The sequence below is a fragment of the Gopherus evgoodei genome, chromosome 1 (assembly GCF_007399415.2).
Source record: "Gopherus evgoodei ecotype Sinaloan lineage chromosome 1, rGopEvg1_v1.p, whole genome shotgun sequence".
NCBI classification, from domain to species: Eukaryota; Metazoa; Chordata; order Testudines; family Testudinidae; genus Gopherus; species Gopherus evgoodei.
The window spans coordinates 162,380,512-162,396,875 of record NC_044322.1 but is presented as its reverse complement, the minus strand read 5'-3'; the positions used below and the strand labels follow the sequence as shown (position 1 = coordinate 162,396,875).

At 37.1% G+C, this 16,364-nt stretch overlaps 1 protein-coding gene across 4 annotated transcripts in view; it reads right to left on the bottom strand.

Moving 5' to 3' along the window:
- Positions 1-16,364, bottom strand: part of BRWD1 (bromodomain and WD repeat domain containing 1) — a 134,477-nt gene that overhangs the window by 16,379 nt on the left and 101,734 nt on the right. For 3 of the 4 annotated variants that reach the window (XM_030577632.1, XM_030577624.1, XM_030577646.1), the window contains 6 exons: positions 14,558-14,710; positions 14,131-14,300; positions 11,156-11,391; positions 9,391-9,588; positions 7,780-8,760; positions 3,127-4,104 (listed from right to left, as the gene is read on the bottom strand). In XM_030577632.1, coding sequence (XP_030433492.1) covers positions 3,127-4,104; positions 7,780-8,760; positions 9,391-9,588; positions 11,156-11,391; positions 14,131-14,300; positions 14,558-14,710 — 2,716 coding nt within the window. The remainder of the gene's footprint in view (positions 1-3,126; positions 4,105-7,779; positions 8,761-9,390; positions 9,589-11,155; positions 11,392-14,130; positions 14,301-14,557; positions 14,711-16,364) is intronic. The other variant, XM_030577639.1, reaches the window with a different exon arrangement.

Genomic DNA, 16,364 nt, shown 5'->3' with positions numbered 1-16,364 from the left:
CTTTAAGAGTATTAACTGAATGGAAATAAGTATCTATGGCAATGCAGCTACATATAAAGTTTAATGGACAATCAAGAGCTCAGTGACTGTTTTGTTGCTGATCATCTACTGTACCCACCATTCTTATACATTTCATTGATCTAAGAAATCACTGTGTGTATTTGGCAGCAATTAAGTGTTTAAATCTTAGTAGGTCAAAAAATTTCTTGTGGGAAATTGCCAAGATAGCAGAATTAGTCACAAAACACCTTAAATGACTTTCTTCCTGAGATTCTCACCCCATGTAAACATATACCCATGTCACAAAAATGTATCAAAACTATCTGCCTAACAAGGCATACAATACACATTTTAAAGTGCAACAGAATCAGTTATATGGCAATCGAGAAAAATGTATGTCAGCTTGACAAAATTTTGGCAACATTTTGACAATTCTGTGTTAGAAACACAGTGATGACCCAACTCCATACCCCCCCCCCATATCTGGTAGTTCGAATAAATTATTTTGGTTGAAATTAATAACTGGAAAAGGGTAACTATAACATGAAGATTTTAACTTATTATAATGCAGTTGTTAAGGCAGGTCATCTTTCCTCAGCTGTCAAGTTAGAGGTGGAAAATAACCCAGGGCCTGATTTTTAACAGTGGTGTATACAGACAGTAACCCTCCAAGCCCAATCCCAGGCAAGTTGGGCAGAGTAGTTTAATGTATCTTTTGTGCTTTCATTCTTAATCATGTTTGGTGTCACGCCAAAAAAAAGTTTTTGGAAGCTGAATGAAGTAGTGCATGGCATGTTACTTTAAATTCAATAATTTTGTGACTAGAAAAAAGGGGAAGAGTACTGCAGGAATAAGACAACAGATAATTTATGCAAAGGTACAATATAGTCTAACAAAATATGAATATAAAATATTACATTCTTTCTTGTCCTTTATTCAGTTTAATATCTGGTGAATTATTGACCATTGCTAGCTACAGTATTATTTCATCCAGGATCTTAGAGTTACTATAAAGACATGCCTCAATTCCCCCTTCCCGCACTCCTATTCAACCTACTGATTGCTACATGAAGTTGAAAATATATGTAGGGTGCTAACCACGAGTAAAGCTACATATGTTCTGGCTTCAAAAAGGGCAGACCTCTCCAGGAAAAAGACTGGTACTTCTGCAGTATAGTTTAACAAAGCACTCTGCAAAAAGGAGATGAAAGAGAGAGGGATGATATTGTATTTTTTAGAAAAATATGTATATAAGTTTCATTCACTACAACTCCATATGCTAGATTCAATCCACTTTACTGGGGATTACAAGTCATGAGAATTCTCAAAGGCCTAGAACTAGTTGTAGTCCCTATGAGAATGGTATAGATACCTCCTATTACAATATAACCAAGAGTAAGTAAAAAAATAATACTCGCCCAATTGCTTCTGTTGCAATATTTATGGGAATTCTCTAAAGTAATGCTAGGGCACTTGGGATGTTCTTTCTGATAGTTACTTTTTGCAATCTTTTTTTTTTGGGAGGTTGCAGGGAGGGAAGGGGATATAAGGTAGTTAGAGCAGTTTTTGGGACTAGTGTGTATCTCCTTGACATCTCTGGAATACAGTAGTCACAAAAAGAGAATATGCAGACTGTAAAGAGTCTTTAAAGTTGGCTAAACTATGAAAGAAGAACCAATCTCCTAAAAGAGGAAGTTGTAGCTAGATACTCTAAATATGGCCCAGTGAATCCCAAAGTCCTTCTGATGAGCCGAGTTGTCAAAGAAAATTCCCAAACTGGAATTACATCTCAGTTGGCACATGGAAGTGCATATGAAAGAAAGAATGAGAAATGAAGAATAAACCCTTCAGAATAGGTTGAAACTGCAGAAGCAAAATTAGTTTTATGAGCATTTCTCTGAGACCATAACTTTGGACTACTCATTATTAACTGTCTGCCAATGAGAGGCTGCATAAAAGAAAAGTCACTCTTACGGTCCATCACAGAGATTAACACTGTGGTTATACACATGAAAAACCAGAATATCCCATGAAATTTGGAGAAACAGAGATATAGGGGACATCACTGTAACTGTTGGACACAAAGCTTTATCATCTTAAAAAATTAAACCAGTAGTAAGAAAAATGAGTGCATGCAGATACCAAATAAATACCAGAATATTGCTATCCTGGACACACAATGTTTTTCCCTTTTGAAAAAAGGTGCAAAACACTGTCATCAAAACAAAAATTAAAATAAATAATTTTGCAGATTCCAATTTACCTCATGGAAGCAACACCATATTAAAAAACAACACCTTTCAGTCAAATAATAAAAAAAAAAATTAAATTTAAATTAATGGCTCTTATGTATTCAACTGCATTAATAAAGCAAATCTGGAAAAATAAAAATAGTTATCTACTTTGTAAAGTAACTGTTACTTTACTCATGATGTCAAGATCAACAGGACTAATAATACTGATCATGTAACAGTAACCCAGTTTTATAAAGTCTTTAGAACAAGGAACAGGTGCTAGAACAGTCCACTTAAGAGATTTTGAAATCTCCAAAACTGTATGACATTGGTGCTGTGAGAGAAAATTGCCTATTAAAGTAATGCTCAATATTGTGCTAGCAACATATAGGCTAATGTTCAACAGGTTTTGAAAACTGTTACTCTGAGCAGTAACATTCCAGTCCAGACTGAAATACTGCCCCAAAATGAAACATTTTGGTATCAGCTGCTACATACTGCTACATGGGCCAGCAAATGCAAGCTGAAATACGACAAGGACAGTCACAGAATTATGTTTTCCACAGAAAAATATAAATGTTTTCCCTGAATCTCATGACAAAGAACATCATTCATCATGAATTCTAATGATATTACCGCAAAAGTGGAATAGATTTCCCTCCGTTATGTTCTGTAATCTCTCAGTTCGAACACACTGTCTAGACCTCTAGATCGTGATACCTTACAGTCTTTCTACCCTGTTTTCTAGTCCTGATTTTAGAGCGTTGAGGAGCTCTTGTATATTATGTGTAGTCCAAATCCTCCCAGTCATTATCATCCATATTAATCCTACGTCGCTTCCTCTGTCTAGACAATATTATAGATTTAGATGCATTAGCTTTAAAATTTTTACCTTTTCTAATGACTTTTGTTTTTCCTTTCCTTTTCCTTTTTTTTGTGTTTGTGGCATTGCTATAGTTACTGCTATTGGAATCAGTATCAAATCCTAAATTAGAAGAGCAATTGAAACTGGCATCAGGTCCAGATTTTGAGCTCCCTGCAGATCGAGAAGGTCCCATTCTCTCTGACACAGACCGTCTTCCATTCTCCCTCACTTCGGTTTCAGACTCTGCTCTGTTCTTCAAATCACTTAAGGCTTTTGCTTTCTTTAAAAGAGTTGCAGACTTCTGACTGGTCATCTTAATTCTTCTACCATTCCACCTGTCTGACAATGAATCTGCCTCATCCTCAGAGTTGCTCACGGCATGCTGTGTGTGTGCAGAAGTTGACTGGTCAGACACCTTTTGACTGCTCCCATCCTCTGACTTATGGCTTTTGGAGTCCTCCTCTGAGAAGTCTACTGTGGGATTTTTAATTTTAGGAGATGCAGCACAGACTGTCCTGTGTGGTTGTTTATGGCCATTGCTTTGCCTATTTTTTGGTGCCATTTTTGCACCTATTTCAGAATCTGAACTTTTATCTTCAGATTCACTAATATATTTTCTTCTAGCAGATGAACCAGCCTGCGAAAGCATTTTCCGCTTAATATACTGTTCTTTTAGTTCTTTTTCACTTTCAGACTTTAAACCTGTGTCATCTTCAAAGCCATCCAATAACAATTTCCTGGCTGCAGCAGAGGCACTGCGGTGGGGCAGTTTTCTGTTCTTGCTTCCAATGCCAACACTTTCTGAGCTGGAGAGCTCTTCCTCCACATCACTCATTAGTCTTAATTTACTGGCAGCCACAGTAGCACTTCTGCGTGGAATTCTTCTGCGACCATCATCTTTGTCATTCACTATTTTGTAAGCCCCCTTTGAATATTCTGAGTCACTCCCATATAACCTTTTCCTGGTAGCTCTTCCGCTATGTCCGTTCTCTTGAGAGAAAAACCCTGTAATATAAAAAATAAAAATGATTTAAATATTTGTTAAATTAAAAAAAATATAAGTGATAGATTTATGACAAATATTTTAAAACAGAACAATTTATATTATAGTACTAACAATGTACAAGCCCAAATAGTACTGGAGAACAGCTCACATGTATTTAATAAGGTGAAAAAAAATCTGTATTTTTATTTTATAATAGCAAGGGCAATTCAAACATATTACACATTATATTCAGTACAGCACAATTAGGGTTTTGGCCAACTATATTATCATTCCACCTATGATTTTTATGATTTCTGAATTACATGCCCCGAGAAGTCCATCTCCTCATCCCCATTTTAAGAATGCACCTGCAAGAAAAAATATTTGTTTTGTTGCAGTTTGGTTGATCTGTTCTTGGCACAAGACCAGATATGGGATAAGGCCATTCAAAGATGGTTTTCAAACACCTTTGCATTCCCCCAAACCTTGGGCCATCAAGGGTCTAAGTGAGTCCCTCGTGCATGGGCACAACTCCAGGCTGCTGCTCTTATTTCCGGCTCTCCATGGCTCCAAATGCCAGTCCAATAGCCAGGAATCGCTGGAGCATATCCTGGATATGTACCTTTCCCTCTGACAAACTGTGCTGTGGCAAAATAGGTGATGCTACAACAGTTTTAGGTCACCTGGATATGTGCTGAGATAAGGGTAATCCTTTTACTAACTTTGTTAAGCTGGTTGTATACTTGCTTTGACCCAGAGTGATGCAAAACCATCAGAGTGGATCAGAGCCCTAAAAAATTACCATATCGTCTGTGGCAACAGAAAGCTGTGGGTGACCACTGTATTAAGTCTGTTAAATAAAAGCCCCAAAATTAAAACAAAGGAATTAAGAAATGAATCTAAAAAGTAGAAAAAAATTCCATACTACTAGTATTCTGGAACTCCAAAAACTTGTTTTATTTAAATAAAAAAAATCCACAAAATGCCTAATTCAGATTTGTCGAGGAAGATGTAATGCTAAAGGGATACTATATCTGGTCAACTTCAGCCCAAACTTTGTTTTGCAAATATATGCTTTTACCAAACCTATAAGCAAAGGAAATATTTCCGTGTTTTAAAAAAACCCAGACGATTAAGTTGTTTTTGTAGCAATAATTATTTTACATTTACGAAAGATACTGTATGATTAGTTAGGAAGTGCTAGCTGACATCAGGGTCTGACTAAATTTTATAGAAAATGTGTTAAAGCAATATTAAGGCTGCCTATGAAGAACTCAGTCAGGACACTCCAAAATAAAGGTTAACTTTTTTCACAGGGCCCCCATCTTCCTTCAGTGAGCAGGTACAGTCTGCAGTGGACCAGGCAGGGATTCAACATTTATTTATAAAACTTACTTGTTAGAAACAAAAAGTAATAGTGTACACAATATAAAATGCTGACTGTCAACAAAAAAGATTCTCTATGCAAATACATTTAATTTAATTTAAAAATACAAGTTTTTAATATGTTTTTCTCAAACGAGTACACATCTCTGCCTCACTTGCTGCTGTACAGATATCCAACCTGCATATTGAGAGCTAAATATTATTTTATTCAAATTCATTTATACATATATTAATGTAAATTCAGATTAGAGTTAATTGATTTCAGCTGATTTATTCCTAATTTACACCACTGTAACTGCAAACACAATTTGAGCTAGAATACAGGAACCTGAAGGAAATCTATGGAAATAATAGTAAGTGATCATCAGGGATCCTAGTTAGTTTTCCCCATGATAAAAAAACAAAATTGTCCAATAAAAAACCAAAAATCTGTTTTTCAATGAGTAAAATGAAACGCTGAACTTTTTCCCTAACCACAATATACAGTGGAACCCCATTTATCTGTTCGAATTGGGGATGGGGCCAGATCAGATAATCTAAAATTTGGATAACCCAGAGACTGGGCAAAAAGCTTCAGCTGCGAGCCCCACTGCCTGGGGCTGACAACCAACAGCACCAGTTCGGTTAAGATGGAGAGCGGACAATGGAGGCTCACATAAATGGAGTTCTACATACATATGTTTTTATTTTTTCACAAAATGTAAAAACTAAAGATTCTCCGTAAAAACGGAAATTTCATGTTTTTCCTGTGGCAAAAGGATTTCTAAAATCCCTGGTGATCATAAAATTTAAATTATTTTTCTGAGGCAAATATACAAAATATCCACACGCAACCTTAAAACGTGACATATCTTGACTTGAGTGCTTCACTCTGCAATCTTTAAATTCTCTTATGTTTTCTTTAGGAAATATGCTAGAAAAAGGAAATAATTCAAATATGACTTTCATTATATGACTAGATACACAGCTTAGCCAGACTGCACAAAAATGCCTAACGTGAGAGCTAGTCTACAGAGTTTATACACCAAGTTGAACTGATGTAACTCCCTACTGTGAACACACTCATACTGATGTAAATGTGTTTTGCTTACAACTATAAATTTAGTTAAATTGAGGCAGAAGTTGTGTGTAGACAAGCCCTGATTTACAGTTTGCAAGAACTTTTGAACATCTCACTGAATGAAGCAGGGCTTCTCTGGAAACCACAGAAACCTTATTAAATATCCAAGATGACATAGGGGGCACCATATTACTTATTTCTCTTCAAAATGTTATGTGAATGCATTAACAACCCTTTTACTTTATATTTCCAGGAGTTATTTTTAAAAAGTATTGTTATTAAAAATGTATAATGCCTGCACATTTAAAAAAAAAAGTGATAATCTGAGCTAATCAGAACTTACTTACTTTAAAGTACACCTCCAACAGAAGACCCATGAGTAACATTGTGAAAAGCATCTAACTGAGAAAGTTTTTAGGTCAGTGAGGTGTTTTTGAAAATGTTACCCTATATCAGTGTTTCTCATTTTATCAGTCCATGGACTGGTGCGGATCCGTGAGATTTCCCTGACAGAGTTTAGGAGGCAGCAAACTGGTCCCTGGGATCAACAAGGGTGTGAAACACTGCCCTATAGCCATGCACAATTTCATAAGAAACGAAAATGGGCTTTCAGAAAGAAAACACTCAAGTAACCGTAACAGTGGCTGTGTGCTATATATACACTCCAGCTACAGCTGCTATGATAACATTCAAGAACATAATCTAGAATATACATATTTATTGATTCTTGAATGCACATGTTATCAAAGGCAATATCTCAGTCACCCATAACACTCCATATTCTACTAGTGAACTGTCCCCAGTGAAACCATTTGTAAACTTACTGGATGAAACTCAGACTTAAATATGTTCCACAAATGAAACATTTTGTCATCTGTGCTAAATATTGCAATGTGGACAGAAAATACAAGTTAAAAATGAACACTATAATAGTATATTTGCATTAATAGTTTCATATAAATATACTTCCAGAATAGTAAGACAAAACACTCAGCATTCCTCAAGAGATCTAGTGTCACGAGGAAGGGAAATAATTTTCCTCTGAAAAATTACATTGATCACTGCCCAATTTTAACAGCATACACCTTAATACTTCTATCTTTGTGGCACTTAACAATATTCCTACACAAGCTTCCTTCAGAATGTCAAGGAACTCATTTTGTGTAGTCCAAATCTTCCTAATAACCACCAATCCTACATTTTAATTTAGTCAACATCAGATTTAGATACATTAAGTTTTTAAACGTACCTTTTTTAGTGACTTCCCTTTTCCTCCTTTTTGTGTTTATGGCATCACTATAATGACTATTATTGGTATCAGTTTCAGATGCTAAATTAGAAGAGCAATTGAAACTAGCATCAAGTCCAGATTTTGAGCTCCCTGCAGTCCCAGAAGTTTCCATGCTCTCTGACACAGAGCTTCTTCCATTCTCCTTCACTTCTGTTTCAGACTCTGCTGTGTCCTCTAAGTCACTCAAGACTTTTGCTTTTTTGAAAGGAGCTGCAGACTTTTGTCTTGTCACCTTCTTGATTTTTCTACCATTCCACCTGCCTGACTCAGAATCTTCGTCATCCTCAGCGTTGCTCACTGCATGCTGTTTATGTGTAGAAGTTGACTGGCTGGACACTTTCTGACTGCTCCCATTCTCTGACTTATGACTTATGGAGTTGTCCTCTGAAAATTCTACTGTGGAATTTTTAATTTTAGGAGATGCAGCACAGACTGTCCTCGGTGGTGGTTTTTTGCTATTGCTTTGCCTATTTTTTTGTGCCATTCTTGTATTAGTTTCAGAATCTGAACTTCCATCTTCAGATTCACTAATATATTTTCTTCTAGCAGCAGACGAACCAGGTTGAGAAAGTTTTTTCTTCCTCGCATACTGTTCTTTTAGTTCTTTTTCACTTTCAGATTTTAAACCTGTCTCATCATCATCATCAGAGCCGTCCAGTAACAGTTTTCTGGCTGCAGCAGAAGCATTGCGGTGGGGCAGTTTTCTGTTCTTGCTTGCAATGCCAACACTTTCTGAACTGGAGATCTCTTCTTCCACATCACTCATCAGCCTTAATTTATTAGCAGCCACAGTAGCACTTCTGCGTGGAATTTTCCTGTGCCTACCAGTTTTGTTACTCAACAATTCACAAGCCACTGCTGAAGTATTTTCAGAGTCACTTCTATATAGCCTTTTCCTGGCAGTTTTTCTGATATTTCCATTCTCCTGAGAAACTGATCCTGTAAAATAAAAGAACTGCTGTCAATTTTAAATATAAGGACACCCATTTCTGTTAAATTTAATTTCCTGTAAAGTCAAATAAGTTCAACTCATAGGCACAAACTGAATTGAAGTACAAATGTAGTAGTAGCTGCAACTTACATGGAACATTTTATTTAACTAGAAAATAAAGGTAACACTCTCATTTTTCATAAATCTAGAAGATGAGCGTTCACTGTGACTTGAAGCTTGCTTTAATTGTATTTAAACTGTCATTACTAGTATCAATTGTATTTATTTTTTATAATTAAAAACAAGGGAGTTGCAAACCCTTCATCCTCACTGTTTGACTATCTCTTTGCCTTACTAGTAACTTCCTTCAGTATGGATTCCTTCAGTGCTAATGTTAATCATTTCACCAAAGGAGACTGTATGATTCTGAGAGAAGTCTTACTTTTACAGCAACAGTATCGGTACAAGTGCCATGTCACTATGCTAGCCTCAGTCACCTATTCAAGAGATGTTAATATACAGTTTTAACTTTTCCAAGTGTTATTAACATGAACTTAATTGCACCACATATATTTACCACTGGCCATGCATTTTCTTATGTTATTGGCCATTCACAGAAAATGCTGATTGAATCTTACCCATTTGCTTTCTTTGAGCTGCTCTATTTCTGGTTACCCTAAAGCTGCTGTTCTTTGCTCCGGATATACCATTGTGTAATACTGGGGATGCAAGAGCCATACAGCTTTCTTTACTTTCCTCTGAGCTACTTGAAGAAGAGGAGGAAGATCCTGATGAGGAGGCAGAGGAAGAAGCTGAAGAGCCTTCTATTTCACTTTCTGGTTAAAAAAAAAAAAGAATTTAGAATTCTAAGTAGGAACACAGCAAGTTAAAGACCTTGAAAATTAGTTAGTAGGTATAATTTGCTGTTTTACACTTTTCAGAATGTTTCTTACACATATCGCTTTCATATAATTAGTTTCACAGTGTATTGTTTATAGACAATGACAGGAAGGCATACATTATAGGTGGCACTGGTAGTACCACCTATACCGATAGCTGCCTTACATTTTCCGTTTTAAGACTGTTTTCAGTTGCTCATAACTTTGCCAAACTTTAAGTATGTGGGCTGAATTTTTTCATGCTGCATTGTCTGGTGGCATTTTCTCTTTCTTTAAGGTTCAGCTAAAAATGTTCAGCTATTTTCAAGGAAGGCTTTGCAATGTTAATAAAATTGTGGTGGCTTCTTCTTTCAAAGTTTAGCACCCTTATGCTTTGGAATAAGAATGTGATATGAGACGGGGTGGTCTTCATGCGTTTGTTGCATAGGCAACATTAATTCTGGCACTTCCTTTCATCTGAGTGCGTAACTTTGAAATCTTAATATTCTTTAAGCATAGTGCTGTGTGTGCGCAATAAACACGCGCGCAATGTTAAATATAAGTCATATTTATGTGTTAAATCAGAGGTAGGCAACCTATGGCACATATGCCGAAGGCGGCACGCAAGCTGATTTTCAGTGGCACTCACACGGCCCGGGTCCTGGCCACTGGTCCAGGGGGCTCTGCATTTTAATTTAATTTTAAATGAAGCTTTTAAAACATTTTTAAAACCTTGTTTACTTTACATACAACAATAGTTTAGTTATATATTAGACTTACAGAAAGAGACCTTCTAAAAACGTTAAAATGTATTACTGGCACGCGAAACCTTAAATTAGAGTGAATAAATGAAGACTCTGCACAGCACTTCTGAAAGATTGCCAACCCGTGTTATATAATGTGCTAACATGGCAAGTTCAAAGTGTTCATCACAAGCACTGTTCGCTAAGACTGCTGTTTGAGACTTCAAGGTTCCATTTTCACACTTAGCAGAAGATTTTTAAAGCAGCAAATGAGGATAGCTAACAGGACCATTTTTCTCCCTCACACCCCTCAACAAGCCATTTAGCTCTGTGATGACTCCTCACGTGAAACTGAATACAGGCTGAGTACTCAGTACACAAAGACTATCCAATAGGATTGAAAGATAGTGTACAAGTCTGCTTCTTTGGTTATAAATATATTTTTACTCATAAGTTTCCCCTTCTGCAGGCTTTTCACTAGTAAAAGCTGAAACTAAAGAAACTTATTGGGTTCCATACAACTTTAACACAGACGAATTCTATACTTAACATGCAAACAGCTGAAAACAAGATGTTCTTACAAAACATTCATAGTTATCAGAGACAAGATTTTCCTACAGAAGGCATTTTAAAAGGTTTGTATTTTTAGGAGTTATTTAGCTAGAATTTATGGGAATTATGGTTACTTTGCCTACAAAGGCAAAAAAAAATTAGCCAACATTTTATAGCTAAAGTTTAATATATAAGCAAACACAGCTTTTAAAACAGATTTTATTTCTCACCTGATGATAATGCAGTATGATTTGTTAAGGGCGTAGTTCTAGCTTTTCCATTTCTTTCACGTGATGATATGCAAGCAGAATCAGAAGATTCGCCAGAAGAACTGTGGGAATAGGTGCTAGCATTTATTTTATGGCTTGTAACACATCCTGCTCTGCTAGAGGTAGGTTGGGTAGAAGAATCTTCCTGCTCAGATTCAATTTTTGCTTGAGATTTTAAGGGTTTCTGCTTCACATTTCTAGCCATAAAAAGGAAATAGAAATAACTAATATTTGATGTAAGAGAGCAGAATATTTGGAAACGTGGATAAAAGGCAATAATTCCCATTGGGAAAAAAACTGTATTCAGTACCATTTCCAACTTGGTGAAAAGCGATTAAATTTGTGAATTAAAATATTAAATTTTATGATGTCTGCAGTTGTGGGACATTCACAACTCGGTAGTCGATGCTAAGTGCTCTTGGTAAAAGTGTAATTTACATACAGTGACAATATCTAATGATATCTAATCCATTTCCTGACAAACTACACATATTTACATAAATCTGTGGCTAATAGTGTCCCCCCCCCCGCCCCATTTTCCAAGTTGCAACAGCAGCCTTTGGATTTCTGATGTACCCTAGAATCCTCACTTATCAGTTGCAATAGGCATTTAAAAGGGCCATGTGTACCAATTATATCCTATGATAAACAGAGTCCCAAAGACACCAGCTAAGAGGTGCAACCTGGGAGAAAGATCCTGCTCTCTGAAATAAAATGTGAGTACACAGAAATATGAATACACAAAGTCTATAGTTTTCCACTGTAACGCAAATCTAGCCTGTATGAGTGCTGCACACAAGCCTGGGGTTCAGTTTGATTACTGGAGGAAAAGAGTGCTCTTCTGGTAGAGAAGTGGAAGAGAGAAGGGGCACTTGTTCGACACCAGAAATATTTCTTCTAATAAAGAAAATTAAAACATTAAAAAAGCCTGAATGGGAAATTTGTTACCTGATAAAGCCCTGAATTAACATATGTACTAGTCCTTTAAATCTTGAGTTCTTCAGTGTTTAGAATAAGGCATCCTTACACGCTTCGGCCACATATGCCACTAAGGTATCTTTGCAGGTATAGCTATACCGGAATAGTATACTGGCAAAGAGCTCCTACCACCAAAACTGTGCTTCTACTAGAATATTATTCTACCACACCTAAGCAAAAAACAGATTACATGGGTAAAAGTGCAATTTTGCCAGTATAACTGTGTGTACTACTAGGGGCTTCCTGATAGCACAACTATGTTGGTCAAGAATCACACCTCTTCAACTCCCTGGCCAACACAACTGTGCTGGCAGAAATCTTTAGTGTGTACTTGGCCTCAGCCAGAGAGGATTTTACACCTCTTGCACCTGTTCTACTTGTCTCAGAGACTTGCACATGAAACTATATCTCTTGGTTTATGGAACATTTCTTCCGTAGCTACCTTCTAGCAGACTTTTACCTGGGAGCATACTAAGTGTTCCTCCCCACCCTCTTTCATGGGTAAAGACATGGGGCAAGAATTAGATTGAAAAATCCACCACATATAGGAAAATCATCCAGAGATTTCTGGGGAGCCTGGCAGGAGGCCATTTTGTTTGCTCACATTAGAAAATACCCACCACTTTAGGATACTAAATGGTAACTTGGTTCCTTTGGTTCACAGACTCACTCAAATAAGATTTTTCTAATTATTAAGCCACAAATTCATAGAGCCAGAGATTCTTTTTGAGGGACAAGAAGCGCATGCTGTGGTCAAGATGTGTCTTGTAATTTGCAGAGACCTATCTGAAGCACTCCTTGAATTCTGCTGAAGAGGAAATGCTGTCTCAATAATCCTTTGAAACACTAATCCTTGGCTCAGTGAAGATCTGTGTGCTGGGAACAAGTCATACACAATTCCTCTTCAGATATGAATGAGACTGATGTTTCAGATAAAGCATTGCCCATTCTTCAATGTGTTTCTTTATTTCAGCCATACTTGCCTGCTATTTGGTGCAGGGAAGGGAGCAGATTGAGAATGTGAGGAATAGTCCCGTAACAAATCCTAATAAGCTCAGCACACCTGCCACTGCCCCACATATGCTCTACAGTTAAGATCTGAAAACCTAAGGTGGCTCACTACTTGCCAGAAACAGTAGGGAAATAAAGAGCTGTATTTGGCCAAGGTAGGTTGACCTTGCTTCTGTTGCCAGCAGCAGAATGGCTGGGTGCAACAGAAAGACATATCCAAGCAAACATGTTGCTAGGCAATGAGAGACTTTGCTTCTGGATAGTAAGCACAGGAGGGAAAATCAGATTTAAAAGGACTGGTGGAGAAGCAGCTGAAAATGATTTATAGGTGATAAATCCAGACTAATTACATTTGCATCAAATTACTACCACCACCAGGTTTGACCTTCATGGACTTCTTGCCACACCACCACATACACACAAAGTGTGGAAGAAAACATGGAGTTAATCATGTTGCATTAGTGATGTTGAAGTTTCTTTTCTTGGAAATTTTGGGTAAACCTCACCGTGAGCTACCAGCACCACATTATAATACATGTGCAATATAACTTCCTATTACATATACTTGGTTATAACAATTTATCCTTATTATGGCTAGCAACTTTTACTACCTTGTAATAGGTTATCATTTAAACCTTCCATCTTTCATATAATTTCAGTTAAAAGTTGGTTGTCTGGCTAAAACCAAAGAGATTAAAAATGGTTCTACTCCATATGCTCATAACTGTTTTGTAATCAATTTATTTTGCACTACACAAAGGACCTTCTTTGCAAGTCTTCACTGCTGAAAAAAAATTACACTAAATATTTCACTATAATTAACTATTTAACTAATAAATTAATCCTAGGAGATCATGCTGACATCTTACAAAACTGAATGCAACATGCATAATTTTTTACAATAGTGAAAATTCCCCAAATGCATTCATCTTTCTAAATCTATTTACCTGAGTGTTTTGTTAGGGTGCTGTACCATGCTATGACTTTGCAACCTCCTATTACATCTCTGGCTTCTTCTCAGTCTTTCATTGTGTTTTTGGCCAGTTTTAAAGTCTGAAACGATTCTTCTCATTTTTTCCTCAAATAGCGCTGATAATCTCAAAGTCATACTATAAATCTAAATAAAGAGATGTTAACTTTAAATTACAAAGTATCTTACGATACTTGTAAATTGAATGTTTTACAAAAAAGAATTTACTGAAGTGACCATCTGGAGAAAGTGACAAAATGACTCAGCATCTAGTCTTTGTCCAAACCCACCAGAAGGGTAGATTGCTCTGTTGCATTACTAACTAGCTACTGATAAAAGGCCCAACACTAAATGAAGCCTAGCCCAGCCTGACTACTATGAAAACATAGTGTACAAAAAGGTACCTTTGATCTTTTACTTGGAGTGTAAGATTTTGCATTGCTAAATATTAGTCTTATATCTTTGCATAGTTCCATTGGGTTGTCATAATTTCCAGCTTCCAGTGTCTCCTTCACTGTACCAAAGTCCATTGGAGTGTCTATAATATGTCTGTAGTCCTAGATAAAAGATATGGAGCAAAAAAGTTTCAGTAGCTTAAAAGGGCATACAGAAAATAAAGCAGAAGAATGTTGATGTGCTATTTTATTATTTCTATTAGCACAATAAGGACAGCTGAATAGTCTTAAGTCTTGAGCTGCAACCTCAGCAATTTAAACGCCCCAACCCCAGCAAAAGAGACTCAAGCTTTTAGGTTCAGATGACTTTGGTTCAGCCTCTGTTGCTGCTATCCCAACTGCTGGTACACACTACACCAGCTTTCATTTTTAAAAGTTTCCATCTTTTATGGTAGCAGAGAAACCTTGAAAATATAAACAAAGAGCACCTAATGCAGTGATGTCTGAGTCCACAGAGCTTAATAGCTTTGAGTGGGTAAACTGTCCCTATTCTTCTCAATGCAAGTTAGCTTAGATGCCCAATAATTATAACATTACATGTCAACATTAACTATTTCACCAACGATCAAAGCAGAGGGAAGATCATTGCATACATCTTTCACACTATTTATTCCAAGGGACTGTGTAAATTGGCAGATTTGAGTGTATGGGACAAGCTGAAGAGATACCTCTACTTACTTTCTCCAATTAAGAAGGGACTGAGCAGGGCCCAGCATGGCATTTGAGCCCCACCAAGGAGTCCAACAGAGCCCATGGGTGCATTTGACCCTCAATAAGGGAGAACCAAACTCAAGGACTGGAATCCAGACAACACAATTTATTGGAGTATTATCTCATTTTGTCATCTTAACTGGGCAGAGCTTGGAAGAGTAACACTACTTTCTTCTGAACCTTTGAGTATGACTGAACATTTATGTTACTTTAGCATGCAAAGACCCCAACCACGATTGGAGCCCAACTGCACAGAGTACTGAATAAACAGACAGTCCTTGCTACAGATATCTTACAATCTAAAATACATTAGAACAAAAACTATTAGGAAGATATAATATACAAGTAAATTAACAAGATGACTAGTGGAACACTTTGGTTCTTACAGGTTGTGTGATGTGTTTTTAATAGGGTCAGAGGAAGTATTAGGAAGAAATGAAGATTACTTACCTGTAACCTGAGTTTTTCGAGATGACTCCACATATTCCCACTTATGGGTACTCCGCTACCTCTTGGTTGAATCCTCTTCTAGCAGTAACAGATATAGGAATCTCATATCCCACCTCAGCCCCTCAGTATCCCAATGTATTCAGGGTGAGACTATAAAGGGGGCAAAGTACTCTTCCAACTTTAGGTCCTTCCACAGCTAAACCAGAGACATAATTACAAGGCCTCTGACAGAAAGGAGGAGGGTGGGAAGTGTGCATATGCAGACACATCTTGAAAAACTCTGGTTACAGGCAAGTAATATTCATTTCTTCTGTGAGTGGCTCTGCACATCCCTACTCATGGGAGAGGCTGGCAAAGAGTGCTGAGACTAACCTGGAGGTGGGGGACTTAATTGAATAAAAACAGAAGCACCACTTTCCCAACCCCAGAGCACATTGCTTGGTGAAAGAGCACTGAAGTTCAGGTTGCAGCTTGCAAATCAGTCTGAGACATCTGCTTCAGACAAGCAAAGAAAGCAGCCACAGCTCTAGTGGAATGTGGTTGAATCGAAGCAGCTACAGGAATTTTTGCTAGGGTTCAACACCCAGCAATACAT